Here is a 25,958-nt window from a genome sequence, read left to right as displayed (position 1 = left end):
TCAAATATTGAGCCTGGTGTTCGCTGTACATTACTGTACAGTATCATGTTTCCATTAGGATTCATTGGTGATCAGATCATGAACTCGGTATGCTTTCAACGCTTCAATCGTTTGGCTATAAATACCTCAGATGCCCCCTCTGTGAAATTACCCCCTCAGCACCCCTATCTCCTCCTGCCTTCCATCATTTTCATCCTCTAATGTACGTGAAGCCGCCAGTAATGGTGCTAGATTACAAAGAGTGTGCAGAGCTTGTGTGTGTATGTTTTTTACAGCTCGGAAATATCCCTGCAGTTAAGTATAATTCACAGAAAGAGGGCCACACATTTGACCTGTACACATGCGCGCGCGTGCGCACACACACACACACACACACACACACACACACACACACACACACACACACACACACACACACACACACACACACACACACACACACACACACACTCCATTGTCTCCACCTCAGGGTGTGAGTGTATGTGTGTGCATTTAGCTCTGTACACTGCCGCTTAATAGAGTCCTCCATTGTGAGTAATGACCCCAGCTCTTTTTTGTTATTCTATCCAGACCAGCGGGCTAAAAGCTGCTGTGAGGATGAGAATAAGGGTTTCTCTCTTTTCTTTAAAGCAGTGAAATGAGGAAAAATGGCAGTTAAATGAATGTTTGTTTACCCGCTGTTGTTCCCAAACACACTTCATCCATTTTCCTCTGGTGATGTGTGGACTTTTACATTCCTCTGTTAGACTTTTAACGTACATTACTGTTTTTATATAACTCTACTTTTTCCTTTCCAAACACATTCCTTCAGATCTAACACACATTTATCTTTGCATCCACACAACAATTTTTTTTTGTTTTACCTCTGTGGCTTTGCCCACAATTGCCTGGCTTGAATCTGCCTGACACACATACACACATCCATTTTCCCAAACACCACCATCACCACTTCATCCAGGGCAGTGTTGCTGTGAAGCAGCAGAGCTGTGCTGATCCTCTGCTGTGCATCATGAGGTAATCGTCCAGAGAGACATGACAGCAGGAAATGTGTGTGTGGTATAGATGACCATGTGTGTGTGTTAATGTGTGTGCTTATGTTTATTTGTGTGTGTTTGTGTCTAGGACTATATTTCACTCCCTGCCTGTCTAATGTCCATCCTTTCTCCTGCTTGTCCTCTTCCTCAGTCTGCTGCTTTTCCTTAGTGTGTGTGTGTGTGTGTGTGTGTGTGTGTGTGTGTGTGTGTGTGTGTGTGTGTGTGTGTGTGTGTGTGTGTGTGTGTGTGTGTGTGTGTGTGTGTGTGTGTGTGTGTGTGTGTGTGTGTGTGTGTGTGTGTGTGTGAGAGAGAGAGAGAGAGAGAGAGAGAGAGAGGGCAGGTGCAGGACTTAACATGTCACTTTACAGATTTATGTCTGATTGGAGCACTTGCTGTTTACCAGGAAACATCTCTGTCTGTCTGTCTGTCTAGTTGATGTTCAATGCTATTATTAAGACAAATCCACAGATGGCTGATTAATGCAGTAAAGCATGGGCCCAGAACATGGTTTCAGCCGCTGACTGAGAAGTGTCTGGGTTTGAGTTTTGGCACCAGTTTTCACAACTTCAGAAAGGGCAAAGCGAGATGGAGAGTGAAGAGGTCACCGGCATCATAAAAGACAGACTAACTGAGAAGAGCTCAAACACAACAAGCAGATGTCTTTCCAGACTTTGCTAAAAAATTAAATGAAAACTAAATGAACTTTAAAAGTCACCATTTTGTTTCCTTCATTTGACATATCATAATAAAATTAATGGCGCATGAAAGTCATACTGAATACAAACTGGCTGTCACAACTGTTAAATTTATACATTATGTACAGTGCGTAGTTATAGGCAGATGCCATCCACATGTTCACAGTGCTGTTTTTCACTCATTTTGAGTTCTTCTTTAGGTGCATCACTACACTAATAGAGCAACATATGCCATGTTACTTTCCTGACAGCACTGAACTGTCAGTCAAGCCGAGAATGAATTCTGACCTGTGAGGTGTCTGCTACAGCAATAAGCCACTAGCTGCAGCAAGCAGTGCAGAGAGCAAAGCATAGGCCAAGGGAGGGAGGGAGCTCTGGAGCTGAAACCAGAGAGCGGGCCTAGCCCATCCCAACTGGCAGCCCACCACCCCTGCAGCCTCCTTCAAACCTTCATGTGATCCCCTCTCCAGAAGCCAGCCAGTGGAGGAAATGTCACTCTTTTAGGCAGCCAGTAAACCTCCATGCCCAAACAAGGAACTTCCTGCCCTGACACAGCTCTTCCTGTGGGCTATGTAAGGACTTTCCTGCTCACTCCCTCTCTCTCTCTGTCTGTGTGTCTGTCTCTCTCTCTCTCTCTCTCTCTCTCTCTCTCTCTCTCTCTCTCTCTCTCTCTCTCTCTCTCTCTCACACTCTTTTGGCAGGCTGCCCTTAGGCAAGCTGCCTCAGTGCAAGGCTTTTTTTCCCCTCCACTCCCCTCTGCTCAGGGTGTGTGTGTGTGTGTGTGTGTGTGTGTGTGTGTGTGTGTGTGTGTGTGTGTGTGTGTGTGTGTGTGTGTGTGTGTGTGTGTGTGTGTGTGTGTGTGTGTGTGTGTGTATGTTTATATTTTACGTAGTTCCATCAACTTGCATAAGAATGCAGTGTGTTGCAGCGCAATCAAAAATATTTAACCAATCTACTGTTTCACGTTGTATTAATATATTGTATCTGATGCATAGTTTCCATTTGTCTCGGTGTTGTGTATATCTTTAGAAATTGTCTCTGGAGGGCCTTTTGAGGTAATGGATCATCATATTCATAGTTTTCATGGACAATTTTTTTTTTCTCAAACCGTTCTTCACAGTTAGAGGGCTGTGTATCTGATCATTCATAACCAATTATGACACCCAGGTGTTCATATTATTAATAATTGGCCAGGTCTATACTGTCCTCTCCTCTTATTTAGAGCTGATGTCACTCCCAAGCTGGCAGCAACAGGTTTTGCTCAAAGACTGTGAGAAATTGTTGGAGGGAACACCTTTTTTTTTTATTTTATTTTTTAGCCACACTCGTTGTGTCTCTATGTCTTTTGGTTTGCATTGCAAAATCTTAACTCTTATCTAGATAAAGATGGATTAAAACACATTCAAGGTCCCCTGAGAATGAAGCTTTCTGACTTTTCTCCTCATCACCATGAGGTTGACATTTGTGGTTGAGAGAAATGAGAAGTGCAGGATTGCAGAGCTGCTGGCATGGCTGTAAAAATCTTAGTGTAGTTTAATTCATTGCATCTATTTTATTCTCTCTCTGTGCGTGAGCCTCTGTAAATATCTCATTTATCTGATTGTAGATAACAGGTGGAGCACTGACCTACAAAACTGTCCTGATTTTTTATTCTACAATTAAGGAAAACAATATTTGTGTACTGTACTCTTACTCCTCAGCTTATTGTATGTCTACATTGAAGAGTTCACACACACACACACACACACACACACACACACACACACACACACACACACACACACACACACACACACACACACACACACACACACACACACACACACACACACACACACACACACACACACACATACATACAGGCGGGCCATCATATGTGTGTGTGTTTGAAAATGTGCACAGTTTTGGTCTATCACACGCAGACAAATCCATGTCTGCTACCACAGCAGTATGTGGCACAGTATTTATCTTACAGCTGTAGTTAGCTCCGAGTGGTACATTTAATCTGTACCACTTTCAATTGTATTCAGACGTGGGAGTGAGAGCACAGGGTTGCCTTGCTGTATCTGTATCTTTCACAAAGCACAGCGGCATGCTACTGTAACATTATCTGATTTATGGCAAAGGGGGGCGAGTGAGAGGCTTTGCAGCTCAGAGCAGGTTGGCAGTGTGTATCAGCTGGGTCTTTTGTACAGGACAGTGTTGTTTTTTTTCTTATGAAATACATTATAGTGCAAAGAGTAGTGTATCAGAATAGATAGATAGATAGATAGATAGATAGATAGATAGATAGATAGATAGATAGATAGATAGATAGATAGATAGATAGATAGATAGATAGATAGATAGATAGATAGATAGATAGATAGATAGATAGATAGATAGATAGATAGATAGATAGATAGATAGATAGATAGATAGATAGATAGATAGATAGATAGATAGATAGATAGATAGATGCAGGACTATCTGGTATGCAGGCAAGCGTTGTAAATTCCAGATAAGTGTGAGTGCAACAAACAAAAAGTCTGTGATGACAGAGGGACACATTTTATTTGGCCTTGATTTGATCGTGAAAGAAGGGAAGGCAATCCATCCACGTCTCTCCTACCAGCTCACTGTGCTGCATGTTCATGAACAACACTATAGCACCATCTTAATAATCAGGCTGCTTGCATTTATGTGCTCATACACTTTTAGAAGGTCTCCTTTTACCGCTTGGATCTTAATAACAGCTATTATGCACTTCTTGAACTCCTTCCTTGCCAAGTGAAACCTTGTACAAGCATCAGCGCTGAAAGCCTGTAGAGTTTGTGGAAACATGACAAAAGAGAACTACAGCAAACCTTGTATGTTTCAGCCTACAAAGGCCAAGAATGAAATCTATAAAAGGGGACTTCACAACAAGACGTTTGCTGCAAAGAGCCACAAAGCTCTACTGACCTCAAAACGTTTATGAGCAGTGGAGGATGTAAACAGGCCGTGGACGTCTCCTCTTAAAACCACAGGAATGACTTTGTGAAAATAAATAGATTAATTGAATTCCAAAGGGGTAGACTTTCTTTTGATGTGTGCAAATTGATTTTAACAAAGTAGTAAGTAGTCGTTTTGCAAAATGCAGCTGTCTGTTGCATCAAAGCTGTTAAGATTTTGTTCTGAAGGTGTTGCGGTTTGACAGGACGTTAGCTATGCTGTTACAACACCTTGGAAGGCATCACCACCACCATCATCACTCACTCACACAGACACACACACACACACACACACACACACACACACACACACACACACACACACACACACACACACACACACACACACACACACACACACACACATACAGTAACATGAATTCTCTCATATGGCTGCCTGTCTTGCAGCAATTACATGATGTGCGGTAATTGCCAGTCTCTGAAGCGGGCTCTTCAGACACACTTCAAAGGGAGCGGAGCGCGTCCACGGACGCAATTAACAAGATCAACGGAGCCCAGATGAGCTGGCGGGCCCCGCGCTCCTCTCCCCATTGTTCTCATTTTCACTCTCATTAGCGAGTGCGCGGTGGGTGGGGGGTGGGATGGGTTGGACACCTGCGGAAAAGCGGGGCGCGCGGTGTACGGCGCGGGGGGAGAGACGGACACGGAGGAGCTAACATTTGCGCAGCACAGGGACACTGGTGTTAATGATGGTTGTCTAAGCTACTGGAGGGAAGGGCACAAACAGCCAGTTGTGGGTGTCGAGGCATGTGAGGAAGTGGAGCCGAGAAGCAGAGGTGTGTGTCCCTTTGTGTGTTTGAGCAAGAAAGGAAGAGTGAGAAGGTGTGTGTGTGTGCGTGTGTGTGTGTGTGTGTGTGTGTGTGTGTGTGTGTGTGTGTTATGCACCTGGGAGAGGATATCACCACGGCAACTGGATTGAGGCTGTCAGTGCACCGGAGAGGCTGCAGCTTCTCTTCTTTTTTTTTTCCACAGGCGCACAGAAACACGTGGACGCACTCTCTTAACACACACTCCAGATAAGTCAGCCTCCTCTGGTCTGGTCCATGAACATCTCTAGTGACACCTAGAGGACACCAGGCAGAAACAGACAGACAGGCATGTAGTCAGACAGAGGGAGAGACAGCTCTGGATGCTGTTGATTTACTTGCCAACACTAATGTCATTTAGAAACCGAAACCAGCGAGGAATTTCATAGTTTTCCACATTTCCCTTGTGAAATTTTCCCCTGCCCTTGTTTGGGATAACTGGAGTTGATCCTGAGTGTTGGAGACAGTTAATGCATGTGATGATACATCACCGTTCATCAAAAGCTCCACAGAATTTCCATCCTTCTCTCGTCTGTCTTCATGGTCGACCAGCAGCTCTCTGGCAGCCCCCCTTAAGATCTGAATATTGCATCTCTGTGGCCCCAATTCAATTTCTTCAAGCAATAAAGCAAATGAGTGAATATATGGTACACTGCAATGCATTTGCCACCACCAAAGGAGAAAGCATTTAACTTCAGTTGTTGTATTCTTTCAAAGTTGGATTTCCTGCTGTCTAGACCACTTTAGTCTTTGTTTTTATTCGAATGCAGCCTGGTAGGCTTGTAAAAGCCTATTGGTTAGTGCTTTTAAGAGAGCTTTTCATTTGTTTCTGCTGAATGTTTAATGCTACGAGCACAGTGGTGCATACGACTTAGAAATGTGTGTGTGTGTGTGTGGGGGGGGGGGATTAATACTCAAGTGTGGCACATGTAGTAGCAGCCGGTCAACTTTTATCATGTAGAGGTGGATTAAAATACATTACTGCCGTTCTGCACCAGGGTACCTCTGAGATAAATGGACCAGAGAGACGAGGCGAGAGGAATCACACCAAGCTGTCACTTTTCAGCTTTTTCCATCAAACATTCAGTGTGCGAGGATCTTAAAGCGACGGGGCAAACGTGTGCAGATAGGAACATGTGTCATCTTTCACATGATAGCAAACTGGATAAGAAATGTTATCCTCTTTGTACAGTGCAAACAAATGATATTAAAACATCTGACCATGCCCTGCCCAGACCGCACGCTTCACGTGCCAAACCACAAGAGGACAAAGAAGGCGGGAAGGGGGGGGGGGGGTGGAGGATCCACTGGCTGACTACAGCAGAGTTTCAAGAAGACTTTAGTTTACATGAAGAAAAGCCTGGTGTTCTTGTACATGCTATTGTTATTGTCATTTGGCTTTTATAAGCTGGAATGAAAAACTGCTTGTGTGAAAACAAGGTATTAAAACTGTTGGATGTGTTTCTTCTTGGCAGTATCCCTGTTGACGGTAATGGACTGAGCTAGTTATAGTTGGCTGCCTGGCTGTGATTTGTACAGCAAGGCAAGTGATTTGGAACAAACTGTACCATACGGCAGAGAGTATAGAATTTGCAGTGTTTTTCTGGCTGCTTGAAGCAGTGTAAGAAAGAAAATCTTGGCTAATGTACGCACATTTCGACACATTCACACACATGCAGGTGCATATTCATACATACATACACACACACACACACACACATACACACCATTAAACCACTCTTGGCTGGTTCAGATACGCGACATACAGCACAGTTTGGTAAATGTCTGTCTCTGCAGCTTAGCGAGAAAGAGAACACTGTGTGAATGTGTGTTTACATCTCAACTCCAATGCTGTGAACTTCATTTCACAGCGGCCAGATGGAGATTTAGCATGTGAACATGCGCACCACAGAGATGAAAATACACATAGTGAAAAGGACTAAAAACAGTCTTGCCACTCTAATCAGGACTGACTGACTGACTGCGGCTTTTGCAATGAGGCGAAAATGTTGTTCTATTACAAGGTTTTGGAAACTCAGCAGTCATTTAGCAGCTGGACCAACAACTCAAAGCAAAGAATCTCAATTTCCCCCACCACTGGATAACAAGCTAAATCAATACTGTTCTCTTATAGATCCTATATGTACAAATTAGAAATACCGATAAGAATATGAAACACACAAATGAGAAGCAGTTCTTTTAGACTGTAAAACATCTGTAAAAAAGAAGCCAACAAAACTGTTTGTTTAAATACTTCAATTATGTAATAGACTGTCAGCAGTCACAATGTTTTAAACGTCCAGACAGATGTAGAAAAACAAAACTTTTGACCCACATCCCATCTGAAAGTGTTTCTGTGTGTGTGTGTGTGTGTGTGTGCGTGTGCGGAGGTGGGGTGGGGGTGGAGGGGTGCGTGCATAGATGGGAGTGGCCATGACTGGTAACGGGACCAGGAGGCAGACAGACAGAGAGCGCGCCCGGCTTTAACAGGGCCTGTGTAATTATGGTCAACCACACTCCCCACCACCACCTTTATTTATAGGGTTGCAAACACACTGGGGCTTCATAGTGCTTTTCCCTGCGCATTCCAGCACATTGGGACTTTTTGGAGGGCGATGTAAACAAATTATATTTTAAGGGTGGGCTTTCATGTTTGAGTATGTGTTCCCAGATTTAAAGACAGATCAAATTTGTGAAATAAAAAAGAAAATGTAAATATTTTGGGGGATTTCTAAGATTCCACAGTGAGTCTAGGAAAGGGCTGGCTTTCACCAGATGTTAAAGTCCATTTAGTGGTTCTCACAATACTGCCGCTCCTCGTCTCCTTGCTTCGGGAATAACTTTGATCGAAATGCAGAGTAACTCACGCTAACTAATTCAGACAGAACTCATCAAAGAAACATGCCAGTGAGGTTTGGTCAGAATCAAGGGGGACAGATGGCCTCGGGTCACAAACCTCTAAGGACAGCAGGCCCATTTGCCTTGTAGCTTTTAGGCATGAGCCACAGTAGCAGAAGCCAGCCGTCACCTTGGGGATGCAGCAGAGCGGAAGTGAACAGACGTGAGTTAACATGAAGAGAAAAGAGGAAACACATGAATGTGGACTGGTAGCCGACTGTTTTCTCATTGGTCGACGGAGAGCAGTTCCAGCTCGGCCCCTCTTTCTCTTTAGCTTTGTGCTCGGTGAGCACATCTGCTGCACAACTGAGGGAAATGTAACATGTTCAGGATATCCTGTTGCAATGAAACTCCAGGTTGAAGGAAAGAGAGCAGTGTGGGTTGGCGAAAAAGGGGGAGCGCATGTGTAATGCCTGTCAGTGGACACATGACACGGAGTGATGACGAGGCTGAGGGCTACTTAGAAACACATGAGCAGGTCCTGCTAAATGTGTGTATGTGTGTGATGTGCTGGGGAGTTTCTGGGACTCATATTGAGTGCAGGTGTGCTAGGAGAGACGTATAAGGGGGCGGGGTTATAAGATGTGAACAGAGAAAATTAGGGGCTTTGAAGAAAACCAAAGACGTCTGTGATTATAGTGTGTGTTCATGCATGGCTGACATATGCTTGGCTTCAGCAACCTCAGGTGTTCCTATCCATCCATCCATCCATGACTGACTTAAGAAATTCTTTATAATCGGACAAATCAGTAATTTTTTGTCCCACAGGCAGCTCATACTCAGAGGGGAGTAATAGAGTTGGTGATGGTGTTTCATGAATAAATCACTTAGTATCAGTTTGCTCTCCTCAGTGAGGTTAAAACCGAGATGCTCGAGCTGGTGGGATTTCACCTTGGCCAATGAGCCGGATAATTGATGGAACTTGAAATGATTTCATGTAATCTCAAACTCCTACAGTACACTCACACGCACAGTCACCCCATCACCAACCCTCTGAGGAGCGGCGTTTTCATTCTTACAAAGGTATAATTTCCCCTGCACTGTGCACTGACTGACTGACTGACCCAGCTGTCACACATGCTTCTCTGGATTTAGACCTTGTGCTTCTCTGCGATGTAATGCTCCCGCTCAACGCTCGCTTGGCTTTGTTCAGCGAATGCGTAAAAAGCACACACGCCGTTTCTGTAGAACCCAGATGGCTGACAAATAGGGAATCATATGAGCCACAGATAAAACAGAGGAAGAAAAAGACAGAGGGAGGCTTCTCACAATAACAAGCGCTGTGTCGCGAGCCTTTTTCTCAGGGGTTGTGTTTACCCTCGCTCGGTCCTCCAGGGGTAATTTGGGGAGAGGAAAAGAGACAGAAAGTTAGACAGAGCACAGAGAGACCAAAACTAGCAAATAACTGTCAGGAGGCAGCCTGTCTCCTTCAATGTTAGGTGTTTGTGCTGACAAACACACAAAGGCACGCATTCAGCGGCACACCGATACATCAGTGCATAAACATACAATACTTTTCTGCTTTGTCTCTGTCTCTTTCCAGACACGCAAACTCTCCCAACCTAATACTGAGTTTTAACGCAGTACACAAGTGTGAGGATTTGCTTTGTTGTAGTTGTTTGGCAAAGAGCAGTTAACGATGCACCTTCAAACTTAAGCATCAGTGACAATATCTCACTTCCATCCATCACTCACTGCTGGCTCACAGAGCTGGGAACAGATTCACACCTCTTCTTAACCGGCAGGAGGATGAGAAAATACCCAGACCAGGGTCAGTGGTTGGGTCAAGCCTCTGCTGGCAACTTGGTCCTGTCTGTGAGCGGAGCAAGTTAAGGTGACATGAGGGGGGTTATTCCTCGTTTCCACAGAGAGACACCGAGCCCAGGGTCAATATTGACCGTCAACCATTCGTGAGCTTGGCTGGACACCGCTTGACATTTCAGACTTCGGTTCATTCTAGTTTAACAGGGGCAGGGAAAGTCAGGAGGCGGGGACTCCTGTGTGGAGCGAAACCAGGCTTAACGGCTCATGCTCACACGCACACACTCAATGCCGGTCTCAACCTGCCATCTGGAGAAGACGGGGCAGGTATGAGGAGGCTTTACGGTGAACTGAGTGGGAGTTGCAGCGGTTTGGGCAGAGTGACAGAAAAGGTGACAGAGAGAGGGAGAGAAAGAGAAAGGGAAAAAGAGAGTGTGTCGGAAGGTGATGCAGTGAAATGTAAAATGGGATTATAACAGCATCACTGAAGCCTCTAATATTTGTTTTAACTGGACACGGTCGGACCATCTCGACTGCCCGTTTGTCTTTTGGAGTGCCGTTCAAGCCTGACGTAGCAAGCCCCTCGCCCACCTTTCCCACACACACACACACACACACACACACACACACACACACACACACACACACACACACACACACACACACACACACACACACACACACACACACACACACACACACACACACACACACACACACACACACACACACACACACACACAGTATTGTGATCCGAATCCCTCCAGAGCTGAATACTCACACTGCAGTGTTGTAGTCAGGGTTGACACCTCTGAGATACGGCCCATAATGCTCTCCTCTCCCTGGCAGCAGCGAGACAGACAGAACAGCTCTGGGCCAATAACAATACTACATGAAGATACTTCAAACACCTCCACAAACCAGCGCCACTCAAGGGGAACTATGCTATGGCTATAGTGGTGTACAACAGTCCAGATTAAGGCTTTACTTTAAACATGAACATTGTCTGAGCACACCCAGGGATAAAAACCGACACACTCACTAGACACCTGCCACGCTGATCTGTGGGCTTTTCATAAAATTGTTCAAGTCTCGTCCAACAAGTGCAGCTCAGACTAAACAAGTGGTCTGCTCGCAGCCTCGTGGGAAGCTGCTCACACTACATGACAAAACACCGATGAAGCACACAAAGATGAATCAGATGCTACCAGATTTTGGCCTTCAAGAGCGTTTTGGAGCTGTCAGGAGGGCCGCAAATATCTACTGTCAAGCCTTTTCCCATTGCACGATAAAACTCCCGTTGATGCTCTCGTATCTTGTTTGTGTCTTTGTACCATTTATAAAAGTTGTCTGGGAAGAAAAACTGAAAAATGTAGAAGAATGAGAATGGGCAGGGAAGGAGGGAGTGTGAGTGGAAGATAGAGAAAGAGGAGTTGTGATCATCTTGGAGAGACTATTCCTTTGTTCTGTTGCATTAATCTGCTTTTTTCCGTTCCCCTGCTTGTTCTTTTGATCCGCTGTTGGATCATCCCCTTGATGATTCACTAACAGCAAAAGAAATTAAATACATCGGATTGACGACCTGCTCCCCCAACCCCCCCCCCACCTCCCCCCTCTCTTTGCCACCACTACCTCCCTCCTCATCTCCTTCCTCCCCTCTCCTCCCCGAGGCCTCCATTTCTTCAATAGATAAGCAGCGGATCCGTTCTTTATCGCTCCGCTCTCCATCTCTATCCTTTTCCCTTCTCTCCCTTTTTTCTTCTGCTCTGTGTTTAATCCCAGCCTCGCGGTGGATGCATGTCAGAGATGTAATTCTATTGTTTAACATGCTCTTCTGAGCCCCCACCCCACCCCAAACTCAGTCACTCCCGGGGCCACATGCATATTCATCAGCTATCAAAAACAAAAGGCAGATCACACTGTTTGTCATGTACCGCAACTAGTGCTATTCAGTTCTCTCCCGTCCTTGCTGCTTCTAGCGGATTAGTGCATGTTAAACATATCTCAGACACACAAATCCCAAGTACTAAGATATAGACATTCAATCAGGGAAAGAGGGTCTGTAGTTTTCTCAACATGCAGGCTAAAGCTCCTTATGCTACTTTCTCTCAGATGAAGACACTGGTAAGAGAGTGGAGCACAGTGATAGTTGGGGGCAATAAACAAAGCAGTAGATTTAAGAGCAATGTAGGAAAAGGGGTCAGTTATGCAAAGGGACACGCGTGACTCTTTGAGACCGTAGGCCATTCATCAGGCAGTCCTGCAGAGTCGGAGCCGAGTGAGAGTCGGTCCCCGGATCCTGCTACAGTCGTCTGGGTGATGTCCAGGATGCACCGGCGCGCAGCTCCAGGTTCCAGGCTCCAGGGCCAGACAGATGTAAACACGGCCTGACCGCACACAGAGGCGCATTGCCAGCCTGTCCTCACCTCGCACATAAACAACCAAGGAGGCCACGCTATGGGCCAAAGGACAGACAGCATTGAACTTGGCTGGAGGCAAGGAGGGAAGGGAGAGGGGAGGGTATGGAGCAGGGAAGGCAAGAGAGCAAGAGAGCATGAGGCAATGATTTTATGCTTGTTAGAGCAGTTCACATTGCTGAAAAAAGAATCGCTGCCATCAGGGCTCACTTGCCTTAACATTGTATACATTCTATTGTTCTCATTATTTGCAATTCCTAATTGCGGTTCATACCACCAGCGGTGTGCGCATTCGGGTGGATCTGCTTAGATATTTTCTCCAACGCCCTGTCGTGACAGATGCGCTGGGCTCCTCAGCGCCTGTTTGATTCATGCGTCAGGACAAATATGGGTCAAAATGAAACATCCAACACGGTGGCTTCTTCTTGCTTGTACTTCTTTCTTCTTTTTCATTCCCTTTGCACTTTCTTCTTTTCAAAGCTCGGCTCAGCGGGACTGTGTGTCTCTGCTGCACCATAGCCAGGTTGTGTATGCGTGTGTGCGTGTGTGTACGTTTGTGTGATGAGACGTGACAAGCGCCTTCATCCTCCCCTCAGACACCGCATTCCACAACGCACCGCCACTCGCTCCGTGTGGCGCGCGTTTCATCTTTCCTCCACCCGTTCCTTCCTTCTTCTTCTTCTCCTCTTCTTCTTCCCTCTCCGTGCTCTTCTTCTCCTCGCTCTCACAGGTGGAAGAAAGGCGGATGGAGGAATGAAAGGGACAAGATTCTAATTAGAGGAGGAGGCTGAGACAAAAGCAGGGGGATAACGAAGGGAAGCAACGATAACACATGTAAAACACAAAGCCTTAATCTTAGAGAGCGTTTGGAGGGATCTCTCCTTTCTCTCCCTCTACAGTGAAGCGAGGCAGGGGGGTTGTGTGTATGGGAACACGAGGGGATAGGATGTGATTATGAGCACAGAGCTGACAGACAGATAGATTGGCATGTGTGTGTGTGTGTGTGTGTGTGTGTGTGTGTGTGTGTGTGTGTGTGTGTGTGTGTGTGTGTGTGTGTGTGTGTGTGTGTGTGTGTGTGTGTGTGTGTGTGTGTGTGTGTGTGTGTGTGTGTGTGTGTGTATCCCCACAGGGCCTTCAGCTCCCTCTGTTCATAGAGACCAACTTAAAAAAACACAGCTGCGTAAATACAAGCAGGCAGTCATACTTTTGCCTTGTTTACTTATTTGGAGACAAGTGCAACAAATTACCGATTTATTTAAGTAACTACATCTCAATTCAACACCTGTGAAGAAGTTTCACACTCGAGTTAACTCTGCTTTATCAGGCTGTCAGAGACAAAATATTAAATCCATAAACCTGAATATATTTTTATTGCCGCCTCTCTGCTTGGCCAAAAGGAACGACTGGCTACTTTTCAAACGCTCTCCATCCCTCCCTCCAGTTTTTCCTGCTTTGCATGTGGATTCTGTCTATTTACTTATTTGTGTCGCCACTGAGCCACTCTGACATGCTGCTGCACCTCCAGGGTCCTTGGGTGATATGACAGAGCTCAGGGACTTTGGTTTCCTTGCTACTGCTGTGAAACTCCATTCAGATGATGAAACTGCAGCGCAGCTGTGTCTGCAGCTCACGGTGGGATGCTGGTGTCTTTGTGGCTCTCCGCAAAGCTGAGGCAAATTCTCACTGATGAAAGAGTCTGCAAATGTGCCTCTTTAGCCCAGGCCCGTACATCTTCTCGCTGAAAAGCCATTGTGACTATCATCTTTACGTATGTCTGCGTGTATTTGCCTTCTCAGGCCAATAAGTCCACATCATTGTCTTATGATCTTCTTTAACAGCCTCACACGCACACTAAGAGTAGCCCTGTATTTCTAATCCATGTGTGCAGGCATTGGAGTGAAAAAACAGGTTAGACATTGTGTCAAGTATGCCTGAGCACAAATGACAGGTGACATTTTTTTTCCCACAAATCTTACCATTAAGTTTGGATCCTGTGAGTCACAGGGGGACTGGAAATAACAGCGAAAGATAACCTGGCAAAGCACATTTCCACAGAGTCTTCCCCGAGGTGATGCAAGACTTTAGACAAATGTCTTGTTTGTTCACCACTGAATGGCCATCTTTCAAGGGGTGGCATGCCAGCACAAGCACAGAAGCTCACACACACACACACACACACACACACACACACACACACACACACACACACACACACACACACACACACACACACACACACACACACACACACACACACACACACACAGGAGCAGATCATTTTTCTCCCTCATGAAGTAGGTAGCGAGAATATTACAAACCAAAATCATAACGCATTGCCATCGGCCAGAGGTTGGACGAGGAGAAGAGAGGCAGCTGTGTAATTGAATTACTGTGTCACAGACAAGGAAATAGATAGATAGATAGATAGATAGATAGATAGATAGATAGATAGATAGATAGATAGATAGATAGATAGATAGATAGATAGATAGATAGATAGATAGATAGATAGATAGATAGATAGATAGATAGATAGATAGATAGATAGATAGATAGATAGATAGATAGATAGATAGATAGATAGATAGATAGATAGATAGATAGATAGATAGATAGATAGATAGATAGATAGATAGATAGATAGATAGATAGATAGATAGATAGATAGATAGATAGATAGATAGATAGATAGATAGATAGATAGATAGATAGATAGATAGATAGATAGATAGATAGATAGATAGATAGATAGATAGATAGATAGATAGATAGATAGATAGATAGATAGAGAGAGAGAGAGAGAGAGAGAGAGAGAGAGAGAGAGAGAGAGAGAGAGAGAGAGAGAGGGATGGATGGATGGATGTAGGGAGCATACAATGTGAATTTGTTTGTGTCTGTGTGTGCGTATGAGCAAGAGACTGACAGCAAAGAGCCTTATCCTCCATTAATAACAGCCACTAATCCCCTGATGTGATTACCTCTCTCTTCCTCCTCCTCTGCTTTACATCCCCCTCCTTCTCCCCGTTCCCGCCGCACTCTTTCTCCCATTCAACAGCGCCAGCCACTTGTCTTCCATGGCAGAGCTCAGCTGGTCCAATCCCCTGAACAGATCCAAGACTTCCACTGTGTTCAGCTGCCAGGACGATGGAGGTCTTCCAATTTGACGCCTCTCCTTACTAGAACTCGCCTCTGGGCAGGTGTATAAAAAAGCAAAAGTCAGTGGTGTTAGCACCGAGAAGGAAGCAAATTTAAACAGATTAAGGCCCATGCCTCTGTTCAAAGCTCTGACACTTAATGCTGCCTGAATGAGAGGTGACGTGTGATATGAATCGTACAAGATATGGTTTGGGATGTTCAAACGTTTATGGAAATAACTGCAAGCATTTAGGATTATGGGTGTGCAAAAGGAAGCAACAAGCATGTCAGTATAGCTATTTATGTCCTCAATGACTGGCTGTCAAATAAAACATTTTTTTCCAGCATTTGATAAACTCGCTACGCCAACATAAAGTCTAGTGTGTTTCTATGGAAACTTAGACCTCCGACAAGGTTGAAATTTGCCACTTCTCTCAAGATCTGCTCAATAACACGCAATGATGAATCTCTACAATGTGTTCAGCTTACATATGCAGCACAGACACAAAAGAGAAAAGCATGCAGTTATATTTATCAAATAATTGTACTTTAATATTTGTTAGTCGCAAGAAAACTATTTAAGTAATTTCCCCAAAACAATTTTTAAAAGTATTCTGTTCCTGGATTTTTCAAAGTTTGTAGAGTTGTATCGTGCTGTAATTATTATTATTATTATTTTTTTAAATCTAACCTGCTTCTGAATGATCTGAACATGACTTTCAAATCCTTAAAACACAAAAAAGAAATGTAGCACACAGATTGAAACTATTATATTGTACACACGTCAAGAGCCACACATGCAGATATGCAGATACGCACTAACACACACGCACACGCGCACGCGTGCGCACACACACACACACACACACACACACACACACACACACACACACACACACACACACACACACACACACACACACACACACACACACACACACACACACACACACACACACACACACACACACACACACAGGCTGATACGTCCCTTGGGGAGACAACAGTGCAGCGCAACGTTGTACTTGGTTTACTTGGTCTACTTGGTGATGTCTCCATGGTAACTGTTATGTCTGACCTTCAAACATGTGCGCTGACATCCATCTGGCTCAGGTTGGCTGATCAGATCACATCAACGCACACACAAATGCACCGTCAGATCGCATCATGAATGAGGGGATTTTTGGATCAATACTTCACCATCATTCTCGGCTCAAGTTTCTTATTCTTTTGTCCAGCTCACACAAAACTTTTGCTCCTGATTTTAGGATTTCTACTTTGCCTTATTTTTTTTACATTTTAATTTTTTTCATTTTCACATCGATTGGCATGCTGTAGCTCTGACAAGATGAAAAGTCCCCTTTGAGCTGCTGTAGTTTGCAGGGGGTTTGGATAAAGACTTGATTCAATTAGTGTTTCTTTCATCAGCAAATAGTCCATGCCCCAGCACTCTGCATGCTTCCACAGACTACCTCTGTACCGCCCTTCTCTTTTTTGTTGTTCCACCTCAACTCCCTGCCCCTTTTATTTCTGTTCGATACTCTCATCCGCTCTGTTCCTCTCAAGTTCATAAGGCTCCCCAGAAGGGCCAACATCTGGCAGCTCCTTCGGCCCAGGGCCGTATATCCGTTCTGGGGGAACAAGGCCTTGAGATCAGCCCCTCCTGTGGAGCTCAGTCTTTGGTGTATGTGGTACCATTCAGAGTCTCCACTTCCTGAGTGTTAGTGCCTTGATGTGGCCAAAACCAAAGTGCATGATTTATTGCAGTGCTAACTCTGTCCCCACCGCCATTATTATAACCATACACTCCCTCCTCCGTCCTCAATTTCCCACCTGCAGTTTCACACTGCAGCCTTCAGCTGACACAGCCCTGCACGGCTTACATAAGGTGTGTGTGCTGTCGCCTTAATGGATGTTTGGTCTCAGATGTTTAAAGCGGACAGGACGCCATGCAGTGAAGGAGGTGACAAAATTGTTGGGGTGATGATACATATTGCAAATTGACCACTGGTCAGCGAGATCAGCTGTTTCCATTTGTGTCTTAACTCCTCATGCTTTGTGCCTTGACTACTAGTTGTTGCTCTGTCTGGGTTGCTGGTGGCAGGCATGGTCACGGGGAATCAATGACGGTGGGGGTAGGTGGCTGGGAGGTAAATTGGTTTTTGGCTGTGTGGTCAATCAAAGGGACCTCATCAAAGTCATCCAACCAGTGCTTCCCACAACCTTCCTTGCCTCTTTTCTTCTGTTTATGTAAGTGGCACACAGTGTAATCAGCAGGACCTGAGCAGAGAGGAGTATGGATGAAGATGGAGAAGTTTGCGATTGAGGAAAGCGCGAGGTCAGGACCAGGCATTTGTGTTTCTGTAAGCAAAGCCAGACTGAGGAGGCAGCGGAAAGCAGCAGACAGCGGACAGACGCGAGAGGTCCAGGGATGAGAGGAAGTCCAGAGAGGAGGGATGTGGTGGAGCTGTGTTTACAGGCCACGGTCACACAGTGTACTATGACTCCGTGCGTCAGCAGCTTGGAGTTTGTGATGGGTTACCGCAGCAAACCAATAATCAGGCAATATTTACACTACTGCAGACAATTAGTCCCATTCTCAGGAAGTGTAACACTTCAGTTTGTGAAGTCAGAAACAAAAATAACAACAGTTCCTTCATCAGAGGCCTCGTTGTTTTGGAGATATAAACAAGAAAAAGGAAGTGGAAGTCCTTTTTTTGAACATTCATTCATATACACATCCATTCATACCCATACAAACATCGATCCCCACTGTGCCATGTGCCATGCTCAGACGCATGGCTTCGGTATCCCCCCTGTGATCCCCCATTAGAGGGAGACTCCCTCACAGGCAGCTGCCTCAAAGCTCCACAGAGGTATCAGATCTCCTCCTCTTCCTCCTCTCCCTAATTAGGACAATTAAGAGATTTGCAGGACAGATGGATGGAAATCCAGCTGGCTGCAGTGCCTGCCCCTGAGGACGGCTGTGCTGATGATGAGGTGAGATCTGAGTGGGCACTGAAGAGCATTGCATCCCCTGACTGGTGGGACTCTGGTGCACTCTTGTGGTTGTTTTAGAGATGTGGAAATTCAATTTCACAATGTTGCCTTTGTTTTTTGTTTTTTTTAATAAAAGTGGTGGTCAAATAAAATATATGTTAATAAGTAAATAATTGAACTGTTATTGCTGGCTCCTCAATTTTAAGATTATATATATCTGTCGAGTCTATTTAGGTATAGTTAGTAGAAAGAAAATAGGATTGAGGATGGAGGATTTAAAAAAGAACTCTAAATGAAATTTACTCTCAACACATAAACAGTTATAAACCATTCATGGCTGGGTGAATATGTTGTTTGAACTGTTTAAATGTTTTCCAGCTGATTTCATTTAGAATATTTTAAACACATTCACATAACCACCAAGTAAATCTGTTGTGTCAACAGTTTAATTTCAAAGTTGTATCATTAAAATGTAAAACTTTCTGATTATCTGTGTCACAGACCTTCAGACTTAAACTCCCTTCTGCTCCCCATCAGCAGGTCTACTGGCATGACCAGCCTTCACCCTCTATATAGTTGGTGCCACGGCCTTTTGCTATGCTGCTCCCAAACTTTGGAAGTCAACGTCTTCTCACTTCCTCATAACACTACAGAATTAAAAACTCTCAAAATACATTTTTTAAACAAGCTTACTAACTTCAATCAACTGCATCCTATTCTAAACCACAATAAAGTTAATTCATTAAACTCATTGCTGAGCTTTGCTCTGTTGTGTATGTTATCCTAAATTATTGATTTTATGTGATGTAAGGTGACCCTAGAATGACATGAAAGACACCATCAAAACAAAATATAATCATTATTGACACACAATGGTTTACTCGGTAAAATAAAGTGTAGATGAACAAACAACATAGAGATTTATTACCAAAAATAGACAACAGAAAAACTATAGTACCTTTCCATTGCACATAATACCACACACAACAGATCACAACAGAGATTGGAAGCTGAAACCCAAACTACACCTCAGTGTTAGTGTGTTTAGTGAGTGTTCTCAAAGAAGAGGTCATTGTTTTCCTTTGGTTAGTTTCATTCATTTGGTTAGTTTTTTTCTGTTTCTTTCTTTAATGACAAAATAAACAAAATTATACAATCTTTGACAAATTTCATAAAATTCAGAACTGCTGCTTCTTTTTGAGTTTAACGGTCTTTCGGTTAAAGTGCAGAGCAACTCAGAGCTTTACAGCTCTTCTAATGACTCAGAGTCTCTGAAACGTATTCCATTGGGCAGCCACCTGCAGACAAATAAAAGTAATTGTTCAGTGCAGTAGAGGCACACAAGTGTCTTAAAAGTTCATTGTGTAGGATTTAACGTGCATTTTCCACACGCACTGGCCCATCACATTGCGTGAGCAACGCTATTTTGTTTCATCTTCTGCAACTTCATACGCTACCAGGAGTTTTGGAGTGTTTGACAAGTGAAGCATTTTGTCTGTCCGGTTTTTGTTTGTTTGGTAAGTTTTTTCTTTGATTATTTTTGCTTCTAGCAGGAAAATGTGTTAAGTGGTTTATTTTTTGCCTGTTTTTGGTTTATGGTTGTAATTTCCTATACTTTCCTACAAAGTTAATGCAGTTTTCTGTTGTACAGCTTTTACAGAAAACATTCATCCTTCTATTATTTAATAGCTATCATGCATTTGGTCCTACTTAAAAGATCAGAGGGGTAGAAGTTGATAAATTGATGAGATGTATGATCAGAATTCTGCACAGGGTGTTTTATTTTGAAAATCGACCAGCTGCTCTATGCTTTTCTTTTCAAACTTCCTGCTGAGCTGATCTGCTATGTGCAAATCGCAAATCACAATCTATCTGCAGCATAGAAGAGTCCCAAGCTGCTTCTGGGTTGCTGCTGATGCACTGTCTCAGGTGGAATCACAAGCTCGGACGAGAATGGCAGAAATCAGCTTCAGTTTTCCGTGTCGGGGCCGAAACGCAATGCAGCTGGATTCGGTGGAAAGTTGACTTCAGTAGAATCTTTCAGCCCCAAAGGGATCCAAACACTGGTCCTGGAGAGGGCCATTCAGCAGATTTCATGAAGATTTCACATGCGTGGAAGGGTTAGGGGACAGGAGCTCAATTGATTTCAATCCTAATTACCAGATGCCACTAAATTCTACACACTGCTCCTTTATTCTCCATTAAAAAAAAAATGTACCAAGTAATGCAAACACTCACATGTGTAGGTTGCCTTTTTTCTGTTTTAATCCTGTGAAGAGAGAATGAAAAGAACAAATTAATGAGGGAAATTTCGTCAGGTTTCTGTAAGAAGCAATGCTCCCGGGCATACTCACGTCGAAGTTGCCATGTGGTTACTATGGCAACAATCAACACAACCAGCATCACCGGAACAATGATGGCAGCCAGGTGACCACTTTGACTGTCCTCAACAGTCACCTAGCAGAGAAGATTAACATGTAAGGTTAAAGTGTGCCTGACCTATGGCATTGAGTTAATATGGGCTCTTTTGGACCGAACTGTTCTGAAAGAAAGTACCTACCGGGGAACTTCCAAGAACTACAAACCTTCAAGGACTTTTTGTACTTGCATTTGCACCACCAATAGGAACTTTAACATGACATAAGCCAGCAGTTGGCAACGTCTTATCTGCACAACAACGATCTATTTACAGGGTTAGCAACAACATGCATATTACGAGTACCTTTTTACCTGTACTGCAAAAATATGCATACTGTATGTATGTAAAAAAAAAAAAAAAAAAAAAAGTCCCCTAACTGGTTCTCAGTGCCTGCATTGAGACAGAAAAAATGGGGAGTACTTCCTCCCACAGTTGTTAGAAACAGTGGTCCAAAAGTGTCTAATATCGACTGTAAAATCAAAACAATGAGCTCCAAGAGGTTAAAGCTCTGTTGGGTTTGTCATTATAAGTGAATATTAGACATGTGATGTAAATACTCAGATTGTTATCATTTCAGTCCTAGTTTGATACTTACAACACTATTAGTATCTGTTGATATGGTGGTAATGGGAATGTCCCTCTGATGACCTGTCAGACACACCACACAGGAAAGCAGTCAGGAAGAAGTTTCAAAAGTGTTGCTTCTCACAAAACTGCTAAGTACGCAGAAACAGTTCGCCTAATAAAAGACCGGAACTGAGAAGTAGTCCGGCTTCTTGTTGTTTAAGTAACTGTGACTGAGTTTTAACAAAAATGTAGTACATGTATATATTGTTGGGCTGCCTGACAGAGTGTAAATAACAGCCACTGCTTCTGCTATTACAGAAAAGAGTTGTTAATGAACCAAAGCATGTTGGTAACAATAATGTGAAAGAGTTAAGTCCGGTTCTGCCTGATTAACTACAGTAACGTACAACTGAGACAGCGAAAATTATAATAAAAACAACAATACCTGCTTCTCCGGTGGTGATCGTGAGGACGTTGCTGGCTCTACTGGTGGCCTGACTGTTTTTGGAAAACATGCGGATGTTGTATGTTGAGGGATTGATTTCAATTATTGTGGCCTCTGTCTGGTTGGGGCCGAAGTCCACAACAGTTTTTGTGTAATCCCATGAGGCTGTGGGGAAAAAATATTTTACATTATGTTACCAAATGCCACGGTTGTATTAACTGAAGCACAGATGCAAAGGTTGAATTATTCAATTGAGGTCTTCTCTTACCGTTTGCTGCTTTGTACTCCAAGAAGTAGCCAGTGATGGGGCTGTAACCTTCAAATCCAGCAGTCCAAAGAAGGGAAATTGTGTTGTCTTTCACCTCCTTTAGCTCAACTACCGGGGGATCGGGGGCCACTAGGAGGCACACAGCGGTGACGTTTAGCAAAGACAACCTTGGGTTTGGCTTTTGTTTTGCTCAGTTTACTTTTGTGGTTTTGAACGTGATTCGTTGGCAGAAACATTGTGATCGGGAGCTGCAAATAGTGGCTCGCCTATGGGACACTAAAGTACACCATTTGATCTAACTTCCATAATATGTGAGACACAGCTGGAAGCCCTCATTCAAATAAAACAAATTTCAATGTAATACTGCAAATCTAAAACAAAGCAGGTCTAAAGTAATTAAATATCAGTGAAGCCATTCTTACAGTTTGCTGATGTCTTCTTGTCAGATGTTTGTGATTTAAGTCAGATTTTACTGGATGGAAATCATTATCATTTTACATGGTGTTTGGTTAATGTTCCTTTATTAGAGCTTAAACCATTAATGAAAAACTACAAACTCCATATAAATATATAAAATATGAAGTACCTGGGGTGATTATTGTTGTGCCTTGTTCCCACACTGTGGTCACAGAAAAAAACTCAACTGTCGAAGTTGAAGTTGTGAGAGCTGAGAGCAGAGAGAGAGAGAAAAAAAAAAGAAGTCATACTCCAGTCATAATCAATTGATTTATAATGTATGGTTTTCAAGAAATAATTCAGGAAAGTTTCAGTAGCCCAATAACACACACCCGGGGTTGAGTATTGTGTCCTCATTGTGGCAGCAGTGGAAGAAGACATACCAGTTGCTGTTGTTGTTTCATAAACTTTGAAAAAACAAAACAAAAGAAATTAAATCAAAATGATGATTAAATTCATGTTTTTGATCATAATTTTCTCATATTTCCTGACCTACCCTCATCTGGAGTGGAGCAGAGAGGTGCAGTTGAGGCAGGTCCTATTCCTCCATTTGTTTTGGCCTGTATTATCACGCCGTACTCGGAAGAAGGCTTTAGGTTCTTTAGGACGACACTCTCTACCTCACGTGTGGCCGTCAGACTTAAGTGCTGCCACTGTTTAAACTGTTTGCTTGCAGGGTCAAACTCTCTGTAGCTAATTCTGTAACTCCGCAGCACGCCGTTTCTGAGCTCAGCCCTCGGAGGCTGTAAGAGAAAACAACCACTCCATCTATGTCCAGTCACCGGGCCTGGATAAAAAAGGATGCTGCGTAGAGCATATTGTTAAATGTGTCTGCAAATAAAGTTTCAAAATTGTGACTTTACCTTCCAGGTAACTTCGATACTGTGAGAACTGAGGGCCACAAGCTGCATATCCAAAGGAGGACCCTCTGGAGCTGCACAGAAAACACATTTGAAAATGTGGATTTTTTTTGTTGTTGTTTTTTTGTTTTGTTTTCTATAATAATAATTCTGCCTTAATGAATAAATAATGTCTAAATCTACCTGCTTCTTTTGTTGTGACAGTCAGAACATTGCTGCTTTCACTCATTCCCAGACTGTTGATAACGTACATCCGAAGGTTGTAGGTCTTGGATGGACGCAAATCCACCAAAGTCACCTGAGTCAGATCAGCATTTGACACTTCGGTTACAACTGCAGTATCCCAGGGTGCTGTGCAACAGGAAGATAAGATCTACATGGTAAATTAAATGTATTTCAAAAAGTAGAATTGGCTGCCTAGTATCTATAATCTGTGAGGATTACTGGAGTAGTTTCCTTCTGCTTACCCTGTTTATTTTTTAGATGAATCCTGTAGGCTGTGATGGGCCTGCCGCCATCAAACACAGGAGTCCAGTGAACAGTGACCATCCTTTCCTTCACCTCTCTTGTGTCTATCTTCACGGGATTAGGGCGCACTAAAAATCGAGAAAAACATAGTACAAGGCTGTAAAGTGCTGAAACATCAGGATCAATATCGATCAATGATTTTCCAGGTAAAAATCAGAAATCGCCAAAATCATTTTATTTGTTATGTAATTTTGTCAAGTCTAACGTCCTTGTTCTAGCTGCTGGAATGTGAGGATTTTCAGACATGACTTCATAAAAGCACTTTTTATCTTTATAATGTATCTTTGCTGGTCTCACCTGCATTTACTGTCAGAGTCAGCTGACGTTTGAGATCATTGAACCAGCCCGGTATGTCCACACGACAGCCGTACGTCCCTGAGTCGCTCTCCACAACCTGCCTGATGGTCAGCGACACATCACCCTCACCAAGATTACCCAGGAGCTGGTAGCGCTCTGACAGTCTGCTGATCACAGATGCCCCGTCCGACCTGATCACCTCATTGCCACAGCCTCTGTTGGGTATGGCCCCGCGGCCCCAGCACACTGAAAGCCTGCCTTGTTTACGAGCATCATAGTTGCATATTAAAGTAACATCTGTCCCCACTGTGGCTATCAGGGCCTCTGCAGACACACAACCTGAAAAGGCAATGCAAGATTTCTGGTAAAACAAAATAGTCAATGGTTAGTAAATGAAAATGCAAATCATCTACATGACTGTCTTACCAAGCCATAGATAAAAGAAAAGAATGCAACACAAAGAAAGGTGTATGCTGCCCGAAATACTCATTTTACAGCTGTTTCCAAGTCAATGGAAGGATTAGTTCGACTGCTCAACCACACTGAACCAACCACAGTCCGGTTTCTGCGTTGAAATCTTTTCACATCACATGACACCGCCCTTGATATGCTCGCACAAACAACTTCTGCAACCAGAAGACGGATGCAGAAAAGAGCCGTTTCCTTTTCTGTGGTTTTTGTTCCTTCTACCAAAATGAAACAATGTTCCTCCTGGCACATTGTTTCATTTTGATGATTAGACAGAGACACAACCAAGGTTATAAACATGCCACCTTGTTTGTTCTCAGTTCCTGTTGTGGTGGTAGAGATAGAAAGATATTATTAAGCTGAATTCATCTTTTCTTCTGGGAGTAAGAAAGTGACAGAGCAGCTTTGCATCTACAGAAATTCTGCAGTTGTGAAAGTGAGCACACGCCAAAGAAAATAATTTGGTCCAAAAATATTTGATACCTCTTAACGTTAATTACAATTTTTATTATCAGCATGTGAGCAAAAACATAAGGTGGTTTTAAATACCACACACCTTTATTTATCCAACAACTGTACATATTGTGTTCTCAAATATAACACAGATGAAAATAGAAAGTCCGGTTTACTCGAGGGCCATGGACTTTTGTATGTTTCTTAGACTGCTGAGTAAACATATCGGTCTGCTGAATGTTTAGTAACCGAGCACAGAACTTCCTCTGTAATAGCTCCTCATGAAACATGTGGTTGGAATAAGGTTACAACAACAACATCTCAAAATACAAAGAGTAGATTTCTTATATTATTGTAATTACTTGTGGGATTCAAAGCAGACAAACACATTATTTCCCCGTTTGTCACTATAACTTACAATGTAACAGATATTTATACACCATCACACCTGTCTGATG

The 25,958-nt window shown here is 43.5% G+C and overlaps 1 protein-coding gene across 2 annotated transcripts; it reads right to left on the bottom strand.

Annotated features, from left to right (window-relative positions):
• Positions 1–19,642: 19,642 nt before the first annotated feature.
• On the bottom strand, positions 19,643–25,193 carry LOC138620128 (protein sidekick-1-like). Of its 2 annotated transcripts, none has more exons than XM_069697087.1 (14): positions 25,006–25,190; positions 24,580–24,918; positions 24,222–24,350; positions 23,938–24,105; positions 23,758–23,828; positions 23,391–23,637; positions 23,227–23,301; positions 23,025–23,105; positions 22,439–22,567; positions 22,171–22,335; positions 21,754–21,806; positions 21,094–21,196; positions 20,978–21,008; positions 19,643–20,037 (listed from the first exon to the last, which is right to left on the bottom strand). In XM_069697087.1, the coding sequence occupies exons 1-14, from the start codon at positions 25,067–25,069 to the stop codon at positions 19,983–19,985; spliced, it is 1,710 nt and encodes a 569-aa protein (XP_069553188.1). In that variant the 5' UTR covers positions 25,070–25,190; the 3' UTR covers positions 19,643–19,982. The 2 variants fall into 2 exon arrangements, with proteins under 2 accessions (XP_069553188.1, XP_069553187.1); XM_069697086.1 differs by lacking the exon at positions 19,643–20,037 and adding an exon at positions 20,047–20,808 and having other exon boundaries at positions 25,006–25,193.
• Positions 25,194–25,958: the final 765 nt, after the last annotated feature.

The sequence above is a fragment of the Brachyistius frenatus genome, unplaced genomic scaffold (genome assembly GCF_029030835.1).
Source record: "Brachyistius frenatus isolate BFR_SWC_R1_liver_20210118 unplaced genomic scaffold, ASM2903083v1 Contig_22, whole genome shotgun sequence".
Classification (NCBI taxonomy): domain Eukaryota; kingdom Metazoa; phylum Chordata; class Actinopteri; family Embiotocidae; genus Brachyistius; species Brachyistius frenatus.
Note: the sequence above shows the minus strand (reverse complement) of the source record. Positions and strands in the feature narration are given on the sequence as shown.

Bases quoted from the DNA above. Each gene is read 5' to 3' on its own strand.
- LOC138620128 (XM_069697086.1), bottom strand. From the start codon at position 25,069: ATGAGTATTTCGGGCAGCATACACCTTTCTTTGTGTTGCATTCTTTTC. The intron at 23,302-23,390 runs GTAGGTCAGGAA...GTTTTTTCAAAG, and splicing joins CTGCTCCACTCCAGATGAGG to TTTATGAAACAACAACAGCA. The intron at 20,809-20,977 runs GTGAGTGTTTGC...GGCCCTCTCCAG, and splicing joins AAAAAAGGCAACCTACACAT to GACCAGTGTTTGGATCCCTT.